The sequence below is a fragment of the Myotis daubentonii genome, chromosome 18 (assembly GCF_963259705.1).
Source record: "Myotis daubentonii chromosome 18, mMyoDau2.1, whole genome shotgun sequence".
In the NCBI taxonomy this organism is placed as follows: Eukaryota; Metazoa; Chordata; class Mammalia; order Chiroptera; family Vespertilionidae; genus Myotis; species Myotis daubentonii.
In genome coordinates this window covers 16883136-16900446 of record NC_081857.1, presented here as the reverse complement: position 1 = coordinate 16900446, position 17311 = coordinate 16883136, and the positions used below count along the sequence as shown (strand labels likewise).

The window sequence follows — 17311 nt, the reverse complement described above, 5'->3', positions numbered from 1 at the left end:
TAGTTAAACCTTTCCTTCCAGTTCCAGCCCACATAATATTTCCCTTTTCTCAACTCTTATAGCACTTAAACCATGGTTCCGTGTACGATGTGAATATACTTGTTTCTGTTTTTCTTCAGTTATTTCATCTGTGCAAATTTTACCTTGCACATTGGACTGCAGGCAGACCGTGTTTTTACACCCCTGGCAGTGGCAGAAGTAGCACTGATTCAACAGGAGCTACTTACACCGACTTACTAATTTACATGGTCCTGAGCATGAATCCCTTCAGTGACAAACAACAGTTCTAGATAACTTGCAATTCCCTAACAGAACATACTGTCTCTGACCCCTGATCTAGCCTACATGAACTCCCAACGCCTCAAATGTTTCCTTTCCACCTTTACTCACCTGGAAAATTCCTAGTTATCTTTCCAGTCTCAACTAGGACACTCATTAAGGAAAGTATTCCTTGCCCCTTTCCTCATCTACCCCAATATCTCTGTAAAGTGTCACTCCTACCCACTTCCATTAAAAGTTCTGAAACATACCTGACACGCTATAGGGTAAATGATTATTGGCTCCTTTGGCCCCTCAACTGGTCCTTGTGCAACTTAAGCTCAAATAATTGCTCTTTTATTGTTGCAGTAGCAGAGTGATGTTGTTTTCTTATTTGTTGAGTCAACAAATGAACAAACAAAAATTTAGTAATGAAAGCTATTGAAAGAGCTAAGAATTTAGTATCATTGGTATCACTTCAGCATTATGTCATGTCTAGTAAGCCACGCTTCATACCACTTAGAATGCCTAGTTTTTTATTCCAGAAATAATTATCAGGCACCCACTATGTGTCAGACATTGGGAATACAGAAAAGATTCAAACACATCAAATCCCTTAACCTCACAGAACTTGCATATCTGTGATGAGAGAGGCAATGAAGGATGGTTTTTGCTCCAACTGAGTTGGAAACCATGGAAGGTTCTGAGCAGAAGGTTCCTTTCTGCAAGGATCCTGCCACTGAGACAATGCCGGCTGGGACCAAAACGGTAGTTAAATGGTGGGTCTCCTTTAAAGGCAGAGCCAACAGAATTGGCTGGTAGTCCCAAAGTGAGGAGGGAGGGAGGGAGGGAGGGAGGGAGGGAGGGAGGGAGGGAGAGAGAGAGAGAGAGAGAGAGAGAGAGAGAGAGAGAGAGAGAACAGTAAAAAATGGATTTTAGTCTATACAACTTTGGAATGGAATTTGTGAAGGGTTTGGAAGGGCGTGATTTTGGAAAGAGTATATAGACATATGCAGAGATTCTCTAAAATTAGTCCTTAAATTTTAACATTCCATTTTGTGTAATTGAACTCTCCTTGGGCATATTTCCAATGAACAGTAAGGATAACTTTGGCCTCTAAGGCAAATTGATAATATTGAATAGAAAAGTCTTGGATAATTGCAGCCAATGCAGCTCCCTGAAGCACTACCTGTACCAGGCACCTTATAAAATCCACTGCAATTTATTCTCCAAAACTGTCTCAAGTTCTAATTTTGTTTTTTTTTTAGACAGATTATTATTATTATTATTTTTACTTTAGAGCAGAAGAGAAAGGGAGAGAGAAAGATAGAAACATCAGTGATGAGAGTCATTGATTGGCTGCCTCCTGCATGCCCCCTACTGGGGATCAAGCCCGCAACCCAGGCATATACCCTGGACCCTTCAGTCCACAGGCTGAAGTTCTATCCACTGAGCCAAACCGGCTAAGGCTCAAGTTCTATTTTTAAATGGCTGATACAATGCAACTAGTGCTAGAGGTTACAATTTCTATGATTGTTCACACAAGGCTCACACAATTATCATTAACATTATTAGTAATTGCATTTTTTCATTTTTAATTTAGGATTGTTTCACTTAAGTTTGTTAATTCTATGCTGTGTTTCAGTAAGAACAATACAGATTCTATATATGTGGCTCCAGTCAGATATCCAGTAGTACAAATTAGCTTCAAGTTACACATACTGAAAAAAAGAGGTTGAGTGAGCCGGGGGGGGGGGGGGGGGGGAGGAGGAGTAATTACATTTTAAATTTTCAAAAGCCAAAATGTTCACTGAACCATAGATGATAATCTAGTCCAGGGGTGGGGAACCTTTTTCCTGCCAAGGGCCATTTGGACATTTATAACATCATTCGCAGGCCATACAAAATTATCAGTTTAAAAATTAGCCTGCTCTATTTGGTCAGTTAATTAATTTACCTCTAACGCCTTGGCAGGGCCAGACCAAATTATTCTGTGGGCCATATACGGCCTGTGGGCCAGACATTCCCCACCCCTGATCTAGTGCAAGGTCAGAGTAGGTGGCCTTGACCTGGGAGTAAAAGACCATGAAATATTTCTGGATGACCTAGAATGACTTAACTCACCTAAGACTGAAGCCTGAGATAGAACAGTAGGAGATCTGGGCTGTCAGGCAGCTACCTAAACAACCTAAATAATCAGTTACTGTGCTTAATGGCTATCATTTGGGGTAAGGCTGGTAATAATGGCTTATTTTTTTCATGTGTTGAAGGATATGTCTGCAAAACTTACTGAATTTGGGATTCAAAAAAATGAGACTGTTTATAAACATACCCTGCAACAGGAAGGCTGTATAATGACCGAGTCTCCTGTGGAATAATTTAGTGGTGGTCATGATGAGTTATAACTTGGACTTTTGAGTTGTCACTGGGCAGAAACAAACCATTCTCACTCAGTCTGTGAGTTTTTTTTCCCTTCCAGACTCTAAGTAGTTTACACAATAAACAGTCATTTCCATAGTAGAAATGACCAAGATGCCTACGCGCCAAAGTTAACCTGTTATTATGGTTAGAAATCAAGGTTGCTATTCTTCCAGATTTTCACAGCCACACAACTTTTGACTTAGCTAATGGAAAAGTAAGAGTAAACATAGTTCCTTGACCTCTTGACGAAGGCAAAAATCAACATGCTAAGGTATTTATTTCACTGGCAAGTGATCCGGCACAAAGAGGCATTCCAGTGGATTCATAATGACAGGTCACTACAGATTCCTCTCAAAGGGAAATTTTAAGCGAGAGTTCGTCCATAAATTGTCCGTGCTTTCTTCTTTAGGGCTTTGATATAAAGTACTGATTTGAAACCTTATATACTTGATTTGTCATTTGTCAATGACACCAAAGAAGAAAATGACAATTTTTAGAAGTTTAATTCACACCCCAAAATCAGAGATCAAGCCCAGGAGAGGCACTCTCATCACACGCATACGTGGACGGGCAGAACTCGGTTTTGCACATATATTTTCTTTCACTTAAAATTCCTTCATAACTGTGATGGCTCAGTTTCCTTCCTTATCTTGAATACTATGCTTTAAAATGACCTCTTTCCATTAAACCAGACAGCTATAACTCCTCCTGGTCCCCAAGCCTGGCATTTATGTCCTCTGGGTATTTCTTGGGCACTGAATGACTAACAGAAGAGAAGTCATCCACACGTACCCATTCTGCTGCCTAGAAGGTGCTGGGTGTGTGCATGCTCAAGCTGAGGAAGAGATCACATTCCACTATGTGACCCTTTATCATTGTAACAGGTGACATGATTAAGAGGCAAAACAGCAAGGGTTTAAACTTTAATTCTTTTTTGTAATCCTCACAGTTCAGTGTTAATTATATATATATACTAGAAGCCCGGTGCATGAAATTCATGCGGGGGAGGAGGTCCCTCAACCTGGCCTGCACCCTTTCGCAATCCAGGACCCTTCAGGGGATTCTGACTGCTGGTTTAGGCCTGATCCTACAGGGATCCCACAGGGATTAGGCCTAAATCGGCAGTCAGACATCCCTCTCACAATCCGGGACCGCTGGCTCCTAACTGCTTGCCTGCCTGCTTACCTGATCACCCCTAACCACTCTGCCTGCCTGCCTGATTGCCCCTAACTGCTTGCCTGTCTGCCTGATCGCCCCTAACTGCCTCTGCCTCTGCCTCGGCCCCCACCACTACGGCTTCATCTGGACGGAATGTCCGGAATGATGTCCAGAAGGTCGTTTGGCTGTCTGGTCTAATTAGCATATTATGTTTTTATTATTATAGATACTAGAGGCCCGGTGCACAAAATTCATGCATGGGTAGGGTCCCTAAGCCTGGCCGGCAATCAGGGCCAATCTGTGGGGCAACCAGCATGATTGGGAGGGCCCCCCACTGGCACCCACCTTTGCTGGCCTGGCGCCGCCCACTTGCTGGTCCTGCCCCCCCACTGCTGCCAGTCGCCTCTCTCTGTGAGGTGACTGGTGGGGCGATTAGGGGACCCACACTGGCACATGCCTTGGCTGGCCTGGGGCCTGTGGGCTGAGGGAAGCTCCTGCATTGAGTATCTGCCCCCTGGTGGTCAGTGTGCATCATAGCAACCAATCGTTCAGCTGTTTGGTCGATTTGCATATTAGGCTTTTATTATATAGGATACTAGAGGCCTGGTGCATAGATTCATGCACCAAAGGGGTCCCTAGGCCTGGCCTGTACCCTCCTGCAACTCAGGACCCCTCGGGGGATGTCAGAGAGCTGGTTTTGGCCTGATCCCCGCAGGCCAGGCCAAGGGACCCCATTGGTGCACGAATCCATGCACTGGGCCTCTAGTATGCATGTAAGATCTTTGGTTAATCTCGTTCTGCCCTCCCCCCCTCTCCCCTTTCCTCTGAGATTCATCAGTATGTCCCATGTTTCCATGCCTGTGCATTGAGTGTCTGTCTCCGGGTGGTCATTGTGTGTCATAGCTACTGGCCGGTCAGCTGGTCGCTTAGGCTTTTATATATATATATATATTTATATATACTATTGGAAACACAATGTATAAAAAGAAAGCCCTGAAGTAGTTAAAATAGACATGCATGTAAGAACAGGAATAACCTGTTAAAATGTAGAGTTAAAATCTATAAATTGAAAACGCTGATATCAAATCATTTTAAAAAGTCAAAATTGTACTCCAACCCTTTGTTTCTAAAACCAAAGAATCAAAGATGCAGGAAAATTTAAAACTATTTGCCCTCCCCCACCACACACACACACACACACACACACACACACACACACGCACATCATAATTTCAAGCCATTGCATGAAGTTCCTACCCATTAGTTGAACGACAACTGCACTGCCCTGGAGTTTCAGTGTATTGTAAATTTAACTCAGGATTCTGAAACAATAACTAATTCATTTCCATCATTCCTTTGTTCAAACCTTTAAACCTTCTTTCCAAAATTAATTCACTAAAATCTAGTTTTCTACCTTACAAAGACCATTTTGATCAACTGTAAAAAATAAAAAATTCAAACAAATGAATTTTAGCTCACAAGCTGTACCAAAATTAAAAAACAAAATAAGTTGTCTCCTACCTATGGTGGTAATAACAGTGCCAGCAAAGAAGAAGGAACTTCCCAAGTCCCAGTGACTGATTTGATTGGAGGTGTTTCCTAACGGTATAATCCCTGCATTTATTGCTGCCACTATTTGCTGCAAGTTTAAAAAGAAATTCATCAGTACACATGAATCACATGGAGGCATCAAACAGCATTTTTTCCACCCCAGATGACTAATTAGACAAGGAGTTTCAATTCTAAGGTTTGCTTTTCCACTTAAAGTATACAATATAGATTACAACTTTATACTAAAGAATTTAATAAATTCAATTCTATTTGATAGTAAGTGAGTGGATCTGCAGGAAGCTTATCATATTGTATCAATATGCATTCATATCATCCATTAACATATATAGTGACTTATTTACCTTAGCAACTAACTGTAGCAATGCATTTTTAGTAAACATCACAGAATTAAAATATCAGATGGTAAACTACAATTTAAATAATATATTTAGCTTCATCAAAAACACAAATATTTCCAAAGTCCTAATCATTTTGAATGTTAAACATAAGTAGCAAAGCCTGGGAAGTGTGAAGCTATAGAGAACATATATCAATGAGGTCCAACAAAACAGGCTAAGATGAGATGGAAAATGCAACCACAATTCACTACTCTCTAAGTAAGTCCATCTATACTTGGGATTCTTAGAATCCATGGATCATGAGGATCTAGATGCTGCCTTGAGTAGTGCAGCTAGACAGACAGATGATGACATTTTAAGCCCTTCTTCAATCATCAGATTTGGGGAGGGAATGGGGAGTTCCACAAACACTAAACATAGAAGGGAATATGAGCCCGACCCCACATAGCTCAGCGGTTGAGCACTGACTATGAACCAGAAGGTCACAGTCCCCTCAAGCTTGATCCCCAGTAGGGGGCGTGCACAAGGCAGCCGATCAATAATTCTCTCTCATCATTGATGTTTCTATCTCTCTCTCTCCCTCTCCCCTCTTCTCTGAAATGAATAAAAATAAATAAAATAAAAATAAGGGGAATGTGTTAAGAGAAAATGTGTAGTAAAAGAAAAACATAGAGATTGTTCAGATAAGACATTTCTGTTGGAAATATAGTCTTAGAAATCTTCATCACTTGACTTACAGATTTTAAAATTAGAGGAAACTTCGTTTGATAGGCAAAAAAATTTAAAGACTTAAGAGGTAAAGTGATTTATTTAAGGTTATATAGTTTACTGGTGAATGGGCAAACACTACATTGTACTAATATTTGGAGGCACTATCCAAGAAATTACTGTCAAATGTGATAAAGCAAGTAATCCAGAGCTGAAATACAGAATAAAGTCTCATTCATCTAATTTATTTTCATCTATAAATTAAAACTACAGTAGTTGTATGTAAAGTTAATTGAATTATAATTGTTTACATTAACTATGACATATATTCACTGCAAAATTAGAAAAATACAGAAAGTTAAAAAGGTATATTATGAATAAAAACTATTCATAATTCTAGAATCCAGAATCCAGAGATAACCACTATTAATTTATTAAGGTATCTTCTCCTGGTATTTTGTAACCCTTTTTACATAATTGGATTTATGAAATATATGAAATGTATTTTCTATTTTTAATCATTATTCTAGATGCAGTTTTTCCTTGACATTACCATATTTGTTATGGAAATGTCATTTCTCAATATGTAGACATTCTAAAATGTGTCTTATTATAAAAATGGTGCCATGAACATTTTTGTGTATAAATACTTTTGCATTTCTGCATATTCCTCGAGAGAGGTTTCTAGAAATAAAATTGCCACATTAAAGATTATGAATATTTTAAGCACTTGATGTATAGCTATCCAAGAAGGTTATTACAATTTATCATTTCTTTCCCCAACAATTTATAAATGCTTAGCAATATTATTACCTCTAATATTAATATTTTATCTTCACCAAACTGATAAGAATTATTTCATTTATGTATATATCCTTTATGATGAGTGAGGTTGAACACTAATACTTCCTTTATCATATATTCAACGCACACAAATATACACATATCCACGTATATTCACAGTATAATGAAACTAGTTTTGAGTTAATTGATTTTCCTTATCTGACTCTATATTGTAACTTTAATATCAGATAAGACAGGTCTACCTGATTATGCTTCTTTTAAAAATGTTTTTTGCAGTTGCTACCTATTATTCTTGCACAAACTTTGGGACTCTTTAGTTAAATTTTATACAAATTTTCATTTCCACAGGCTTACCAAATCCATTGTTTGGATATATGTGAAATCTATAAATTAATTAAGGAGAATGAACACTAGTATAATAATAACACTTCCCATCAAAGAACATGGTATAAATCTCCATTTACTGAGTCCTCTTTAATATCCTAAACTAGAGTATTTTTATATACTTCACATAGGTCTGTAAGGTTCTTCTTAGGTATATTATTATTTCCATTTTAAATTATAACTGGGTTAATGCAGTATATTGCTCATTCTCTGCACCAGCAGGTCTCAATTTTTTAAAATCTCAAAACCACTTTACCGTCTCAAAAACTATTGAAGACATCAATGAGCTTTTGTACATGTAGTTATAACTATTGATATTTACTGCATTTGTTTGAATTTATAATTCTTGAAATGTTTTTATTAATTCATGCAAAAAAGAACAATAATCCCATTATATATGAACATAAGTAACCAACTTTTATGAAAAATAATTGTTTTTCAAAACAAACATTTAGTGACAAGAGGGGCATTATTCTATAATTTTATAAATCTCTTAAATATCTGGCTTAATAGAAAACAGATTCTAATATATATTTCTTCTTTCAATATGCTGAGAGAGAACAACACATTGCCTGCGGAAAACTCATGAGATAATCAGACTGGAAGGCAAAAAAGATCTTAGTACTACTAAGAAAATAGCTTTGAGCTCATCAATATTCTGAGATGGTCCTGGGACCACATCTTGAGAATCGCTGCTCTATACTACTTCAACTCACTGCTATTATTATTTCTTTTGTTTTATTGCTTTTGTTTTCTACCAAAATAAGCAAACTTATAGTTTACAAATAAGACATTTTATCTCAGCATCTTTCAATAACTATGTTTTATTACTTTTCATCTCTTATTACATTGCCTAGTATTTCTAAAGCAATGTTAAATAAAAATGATAACAGACTTCTTTGGGGTTTTTTTGTCACATAAATTTCTCAATGACGTCAGCGTTTTATCATTAAATATATTGATCATTCGCAAGAAAATGGTATTTAATTAAATAATTATGAGCAGACAAAAAAATTAGAAGGACAGATACACTTAAAAATGTAAAATGGTAGTGTTTAGGCCAGATAGCATCTCCCCCACCCCTCAATCCCCACCCCAACAAAAAAAAATGTAAAATGTCTTTGGAAATATCTTAAGATAGGAACACACACTTTGTAAGCACAGGCTCAGTGATCTCTAGCCTTATGATTCCCAGGAAAAATGAATATTTCCAGTAAAAATCAAGGAAGAGGGTTGGGATTTAGATTATAATTGCATCCAAAGTGTATTTTTATATTTTACATTCATTTATTCAAAAAGATAATTAATTGCTTAAGGTATTAGGCAATGGGGAAGCAAGAGAAGTAAAAGCATGGGCGATATAGATGAGAAAAAATAAGGCATATCTTTAGACTCCACCCCACTAAGTAAATTATTTTATTGACTAGAAGCAAGCTAATTCCTCCAACAATTGACTTAATATAGTTTTCATGACCAGCACCATCATCTTTTAGCCTGTTCTTTTACTTGTCTATGATGAGGTGCGACATTAACCAGACACTTGGATAAGGGCCACAAATTATTTAAATGCAAAATAAGCAAAAGTAGACTTATAAACAGTATGCCTGGCAATGTGTGGGTTGTAAATAGTTATCACAGAGCTGTGATTATTGCAACAGAAGCTTGAGATGGAACTGAGAATATGTCAAATCACTATGAGAATGAATCTACCATGAGGTCCTTTTTCTGGAATATTCTTGTAAGTTTATTTTATATTTTTGTACAAGTTCTCTTGGTCACCACCCACAGGAAATTGAATGCCCTTGGCAAGTGCACTGTCATAGATCTAAGAGTCTGCAGTTTCAACATAAATTCAGGCCATTAGATCATTTAACAAATACCTTCATTAGAACTGTTTCTGTATATGCCATATAATGTGACCAAACAATCACTTCATCAATAATAAAAATTCACTTTTCCATTAAAGGCAACTTTTGTGGAACTGAAGTCACGTTGACAACTGATGACTAAGTTGAATTGTTTAGGTTAGGGTGAAGTAATGTTGGGTCCTATGCATTTAATCCTAATATATTATGATTACCTGAAGGGCTTCCAAACTTAAAATCTACAAAAGACCTAGTAGATCTTGGTTGGATTTTCACTCAGTTTTGCTCTTCAGTTTATAGTCAATAATAGAATGCGCACAGGGAAAGGAAGTTGAATCATAGTCAAGATTATGAGCTTATACTTAGAGTTCTAAGAGGCTTATACTCATAGAGATGATAAAAGTAATTACTCAAAATTATTATGAAAATCTTAGTTTCCACGACAACGGCTTTAGAATCAAAGTTCACAGCATTCTACTGTAAATTTGTGCATTCTTGAATTGTAAAAAGTTGATGTCTCGCCGAAACCGGTTTGGCTCAGTGGATAGAGCGTCGGCCTGCGGACTGAAAGGTCCCAGGTTCGATTCCGGTCAAGGGCATGTACCTGGGTTGTGGGCACATCCCCAGTGGGAGATGTGCAGGAGGCAGCTGATCGATGTTTCTCTCTCATCGATGTTTCTAGCTCTCTATCTCTCTCCCTTCCTCTCTGTGAAAAATCAATATTTTTTTTTAAAAAAGTTGATGTCATATGTCTTTCTAGAACTATAATCAGCTTTAACACCAAATATTGTTAAGACACTTGCTTGTAATCATATGAAACTAGCACAGGCTTGGAACTCAAGAAAATTACTGACAATCATAAAAACGTTCCCATGAGTTCAATGCATGAGGTAATATTTCTGGGACTATTGATAATCCAACAAAAGAGCAAACAAATTCTCGAAAGCTACACCATATTAGCATAATATCCCACAAGTATACTCAAGTGCAGTTCTCAGCTAATGATAATACTGGGTTGAACCATATAATATTACCAATATCTAAGAACTTTTTGGCGAACAAAATGACAATTTCATATTAACATGCAAAATAATAGTACTGATATTTTCATGAATAGTGTGTTAAACATGCTACATTTCATTGCAGTGTGGTATTTATTACTGGAGCATTAAAGCTAATTCCCATAAGCAGGAAACTTCATAGCAAAACAATCATGACCTTAGAGTTCTACTGTGAAGAATATATACCTATTAGTTTAAGTAAAACCCTATATGGCTAAGAATGCTATTCTAGGAAAGCATGGATTACCTAATCCTTATGGGATATTCAAGTTGTGTCCAACTTTGCATATATATGAGAAATCAAGGGATATTATCTAATATTTAAGATGATTACATTTTACAGAAGTAACTTTGTATATTCCTCTTTTGATATCAAATATTCTATACTAATATACATTCTAGCCTCCAATTTGATAAATGAACTTGAGACACATTCCATATAACTTTGTTTGTCAGAAATTCTGTAGTTATATGAAGATGGCATTTATGGTTTTTATTTGTTTATTTTGGCCTAGAAAAAACAGAGGCATCTACATAAATACAAAAAGAAATTCCACAATTATATCCCATAGTTAAATGGACTATTGTAAGAATTGAAAAAGGTGAGATTTTTCCAAATCTAACATCAGTAATCTTTTTCTTTCTACAGTATATATTTCTCATTTCATGCAGAAAAAAAGATGAAGTAGTACATTTGCATATTTTATACAGAACACAGGGGATTAAATATGCTATATTTAGAGTCTACTAAAGGAGCACATTTTCAAGGTTTTCCCAGAGTATATCTTTTAAGTGACCAAGACAACATGCAATAACATTTTTAATCTATCAATTATTTTCATAGTTTCTTTAAAAGACTTTCAAAGTCCTGGACCATGTTTCCAAGTAATAGATGACCTAAGTTTAACCACACATTAACTAGAAATTCTTATAAGGCACCCTTTTATTTATTTTTTAAGGCACCCTTTAAAAAAAAAACACCTCAAAAGACTTAATTCTTATAACGTAGAAAGGGTAGCATTTCCAACAGGAAGCAGTATCTGCACAACCATCTTTGGAAAGCAACTCAAAACATCAACATCTCGATTACCTTCCCAGGTCTGTCCTCCTATTGGGGATTACGCATTGCATGTCAAAGCTATTTTTATACAGACTAATGAAGTGCACACCCTTTTTCTTGCTCTTTTGAAAGTGCAAATTGATTTCCCATTAATAAAAACAAAAGCTTAAAGTCCAAAACAGGGAACCACAGAATTAGTTAGAGGTGGACCGGAAGCAGGAGGCGTACTGCTGGGTGTAGGGCTGTATCCCTTGGTTACATCCACCTTGGAAGATTTTTTTCAATCATAAAAGTAATATACATAGTACTGAACATTTGGAAAAAGAAGAACTACAAAATCACCCACAGTCTGTAAAAGAGATATTTTTTTTGCAACCTGCATGTATTTAACTTTTAGTTTTGTTAAAGGTTATAATCATCAAATCTGCTTTCAACTATTTTCATAAAACATAAGCATGTTCCAAGGCATTTTGAAGTCATCCATATCTCACTTCATAGACATCTCATTGAATAGCTACAGGTAACAGTTTACTTAACCACTTCTCTATCACTGAGTGAATTTGTTTAACGGCATCCAAGGGTCATCGGTGACCATCTTGCAAGTTGTTATAGAGATGGTTTATATATCAAACGAGGACTGAACTTGAAACATTGGAATTCTGCTATTCTGTGAGCCCTGCATGGAATGACACTGTGGTGCAGCGGGCTAGCACATGGTTGGGACCCCCGAGTCACTGCAACACGGAAGGAGCCAGAAAAATACACGTGAAGCCAGCATACCGAGACCTGCATTTCCCCAGCTGTACGTGCTTTCATGAGTTTTCCTAGATCCCATATTATTGTATGGTATACTAATAGTCTATCAGAATATTAATCTCTATCTTTCTGGCCCCTTTCATCTCAGCATAAGTTGGGGGATAAGATTAATAAAAGAAAAGAAAAATATGGAGAGAGGAGGTTGAGTGAGAAGTCAGAAAGAAACAAAAGGGCATAGAGAAGGGAGAAAGATAAAGGTTGCTGAGATAACAAAGAGACAGTTCTACAAGCATAAGCTAGGAATTAATAGGACGCACAGTCACTCTATCTAGGAAGTTCTATAAAAGAGGTTGTCCTTAAAATAGGACTTGTGTGGGCAGAAGACTGAGATCAAGGAGACACAGCATCGAAGAACACGGTACATTTTTATACCATTTAGCCTAAGGCCAACCACACTAACCAGCATTTATTCATGCACTGTTTCTAAGGCCTGACATTCTAAACTGATGGAAAAAATAGCCCAAAATGGAACGAGGGAGTTTTACTGTCAATTACATGTATCCATAGAGTCCCCAAATTTGGAGATTCTGTTGGCTTTTTCAATAGAAAGCCACTGATTTTTGCTCATCTGATTTTCCAGTACACATAAGCATATATTTCCACAATAGCTACAAGTTTTAACAGGTTTCATGGGTTTTAAAAACAAATGATTTTTTCCTGCCCTTCCTAAATATGTAACTAAAAGATCATAACCAATCTCAGCCTCTGTACACACACACACACACACACACACACACACACACACACACACACCAGAGACCAGTTAATCTGAGTTGTATTTGAGTACATCTAACTTTTCACAACCCAAATTAGTCATTGATAAAGGTCAAATATCACAATACTAAAACATTCCAATACTATTCTAATAGACACTTCCTCTGCTTCAAGCCCTGTAAAATTTATGTATTTCTCACTTCCACGGAGTTGACTCATTGCCATTAAATAAGCCTACAAGAAATGTCTGTGCTTTCAGGTTCCAGGTAGAATTTCCTCACACACTACAGATAAATGTACTGATGACTTGCTAACATTATGCAGAGAAAAGGAAGTCTTACAAAACTGTTTAATATGTTTATATTTCTTGGTTCAATGTCACCCAATCAAGACAGCAAAAATAGCATATGAATTACTTCCTAAAATGTAGTGATTCATACTCTTTCTGTCTTAGCGTCTTAGCTTTCCTCCAAGTTTCCCCATCGTTCTCAATTACACACCCATACACTCCCCAGTTAAAATAAATACTGAATTAGCTGAAATCTACTTTGTTGAGAAACAGGAACATGATAGAATTTCTTATACTTCTTCAAGCCGAATGGAATGACAGGGCTACCTTTTGACAAGTGTCCAATAGCTACTGCACAAAAATGCAATTAAACCCTTCCCTCGGGCACCTCTCAGACTGACTTCAGAGTGTCACACCACAACCATCAGCACCGAAAACGAGCCTGGCATCTCTCCCCATGTTTTCTGCATTAGTCATTCACAGATGCTGTATTATTCATCTTTATTCACACAAGGATACCAGTCCCAAGAGCAGTTCAGGGCACAGCAACCAACCTATGAAGATGCCATTACTGGAGCCATCTTTTTTTGGTATTGATTTCCTGCCCTTCCTAAATATGTAACTAAAAGGACATAACAAGGATTGAAGACCTCAGCTTCTGTACACACACGCACAATAAGCAAAGAGACCAGTTAATCAGATTTGTATTTGAGTAAATCAAGCATTTCACAGCCCAAATTAGTTATCAATAAAGGTCAAACCCAAAACCTGGCTATGTGCTCTGACAAGGAATTGAACCAGCTACCTTTTGATGTACTGGACAACACTCCAACCAACTGAGCCACACAGGCCAGGGCGCTACAGTGATCTTTAAGGGATGATGGATCTCATGACTGGAGAAGTATCAAGTTGGAACATCCTTAGTGATATTCACTTCTCTCCTGCCCTCAGACTCCCTCGAAACAACAATATATTTATGCTGGTGGAACGAGCAGGATACATTTAAACTGGGCAGAGAGAGAGAGAGGAATGAAAAGTCACAGTGAGCAACATGGAGTTTCTTGAGGACCCGGGAGATGCATGAAGGGGGAAGAGTGCGCGCATCAGGAGGTGACTGAAAGCATTTGAACTTCACTCACTGTTTCACTTTTACTCACCACTGTGCTTCTATTGAGTGTCCTCTAGAGTCTACTTGGAACCAGCACTGTAAGACTGAGGTGCTTCATCTCATAAAAACAACCCAGTGACCATTATCAATATGGTATCACATAACAGAAATCAGGTACATAGTATTTATCTTCCACCAAAGCTGAGGCACAGAGGGGTTAAATGGATCACTAGTTCCAAGAAAGTAAAAATAATAAAACAAAAATAAACGCAATAACATTTAAAAAAAAATTTTTTTATGGTTTCAGTCTCAGGTCTTGGTGCTACAGTTCAGCTATATCAGAGCCTTGGTTGCCTAGCTTGAGGCATAGCTATTGCTTGTAATTTATTTCTGTGTGAAAAACACTTTAAAGGCTCCAAGTAATACATAAATGTATAATTAAATTTTTTAAAAGAATCCATGCATAAGTTTGAAAGTGGGTGAACATCCTGTTTATTTTATCCACATGTGTATAATGTGTCCCAAATGGTCACAGGACTTATCTTTTATGACTTTGTCATATACAGCCTGTGTGTTTAGTGTTTGAGCTAACGGCTCAAAAATTATTTGTGTCATGTTTGGGCTTAATGATTTCTAATTATATATAAAATTACTATCATGAATTTATAGACTACGGTACCAATTGACTATTACAGAGCATGGTAAAGAGAGGAAGACTTGGCATTAGCATTTGACAGAGCTGGTCTCTCCCACTTTGTGACATGTCCTCACTTGGCTCATAGAACACCATGCTCTCTGATTTCCTCTAATCTCCCTGACCACTGTCTCACCACCTTCACCTCTGAGTCCCTGGTCCTGTCCTTCTCCATCCATCCACACTCCTAGGTGATTTCATGTAGCATCACCAAGATGCTCATAACTCCCAAATGTATTCTTCACTCTGGACCACTCTCCTGCCTGGGTGTCTGAAAAGCAACTCAAACCAATCATATGCCAACTTGGACTCCCGAGCTCACCCCTGAAACTTGCTCCATTTGAGTTGTCCCCATCTCATTAACTGGCATCTTCATTTTTCTAGTTCTTCATCCTTGATTTCTTTCTCTCACACCTCACCTCAAATCCTGCCAAGTTTATTTTTGAAATCTCCCAATTTGATCACATCTCATCACATCCACTGCTTCTGTCCTCACCCAGACCATCCACCATCTCCCCACAGGGTTCTTGAGTGGATCCCCAACTGCATTCTAGTCTCCCAGGACAGACACTGTGATTCTTTTTTTTTTTTTTAAATATGTTTTTAATGATTTCAGAGAGAGGAAGGGAGAGAAAGAGGGAGAGAGATAGAAACATCAAAAATGAGAGCCCGGCTGTTGTGGCTCAGTAATTGAGCATCAACCTATGAACCAGGAGGTCACAGTTTGAATCCAGGTCTAGGCACATGCCGAGGTTGCAGGCAGGATCCCCAGTAGGGAGTGTGCAGGAGGCAGGCGATCCATGATTCTCGCTCATCATTGATGTTTCTATCTCTTTCTCCCTTTCCCTTCCTCTCTGAAATCAATAAAGATATTTTTTTTAAGAAAAAAATGAGAATCATTGATTGGCCACCTCCTACTGGTTGAAAGCCAAGATCAGCCAAAAGGGATGCCTCCTGCACCAATTAGCCAAGTTGTGAATGCAAAGAAAAAGTTTTTAAGGAAATTAAAAGTGCTACTCCAGTGCGCACATAAATAAGAAAGTGAAAGAACCTTATTGCTGATGTGTAGAAACTTTTAGTGGTCTGGATAGATCAAACCAACAATCTTCCCTTAAGCTAAAGGCTAATCCAGAGCAAGGCTGTAACTCTGCTCAATTCTATGAAGACTGAGAGAGGTGAGGAAGCTGCAGAAGAAAATTGTGAAGCTATTTTGGTTCATGAGGAATAAGGAAAGAAGCTGTCTCCACAACATGAAAGTGCAAGGTGAAGTCAAATAATGACGATACAGCAGCCACAGAAAATTAGCTAGAAGACCCTGCTAAGATAATTAATGAGGCTGGTTACAGTAAACAACGGATTTTCAATGTAGACAAAACAGCTTCCTATTTGAAAAAGATGCCATCTAGAACTTTCATAACTAGAGAGAATTAGTCAATGGCTAATGGCTGGCTTCAAAGCTTCAAAGAACTTGCTGACTCTCTTGTTAGGGGTTAAATGCAACTGGTGACTCTAAGTTGAAGCCATTGTTCATTTACCATTCCGAAAATCCTAGGGCCGTTAAGAATTATGCGAAATCTACTCTGCCTGTGCTCTATAAATGGAACAACAAAGCCTCAATTATAGCACATCTGTTTACAACATGGTTTAAAGGATATTTTAAGCCCACCGTTGAGACCTGCTGCTCAAAAACACAAAATCCTTTCAAAATATTACTGCTCATTGGCAATATACCTGGTCACACAAAAGCTCTGATGGACATGTACAGTGAGATGAATGTTGTTTTCATGTCTTCTAACACAACATCCATTCTGCAGCCCATGGATGTAATGTCCACATTCAAGTCTTATTATTTAAGAAATAGATTTCGTAAGGCTTTTGCTGCCATAGCTATTGATTTCTCTGATGGATCTGAGGAAAGTAAATTGAAAGCTTTGGAAAGGATCCACCATTCTAGATGCCATTAAGAATATTCATTTGTGGTCCATGAGAAGAGGTCAAAATATCAACGTTAATAGGAATTTGGAAGAAATTGATTCCAACCCACATGGACGACTTTGAAGG

At 37.7% G+C, this 17311-nt stretch overlaps 1 protein-coding gene across 5 annotated transcripts in view; it reads right to left on the bottom strand.

Moving 5' to 3' along the window:
- KCNK2 (potassium two pore domain channel subfamily K member 2) overlaps window positions 1-17311 on the bottom strand; it is a 150814-nt gene that overhangs the window by 67022 nt on the left and 66481 nt on the right. For all 5 annotated transcript variants that reach the window (XM_059675622.1, XM_059675625.1, XM_059675624.1 and 2 more), the window contains exon 3: window positions 5359-5476. In XM_059675622.1, the coding sequence (XP_059531605.1) occupies window positions 5359-5476 (118 nt within the window). The remainder of the gene's footprint in view (window positions 1-5358; window positions 5477-17311) is intronic.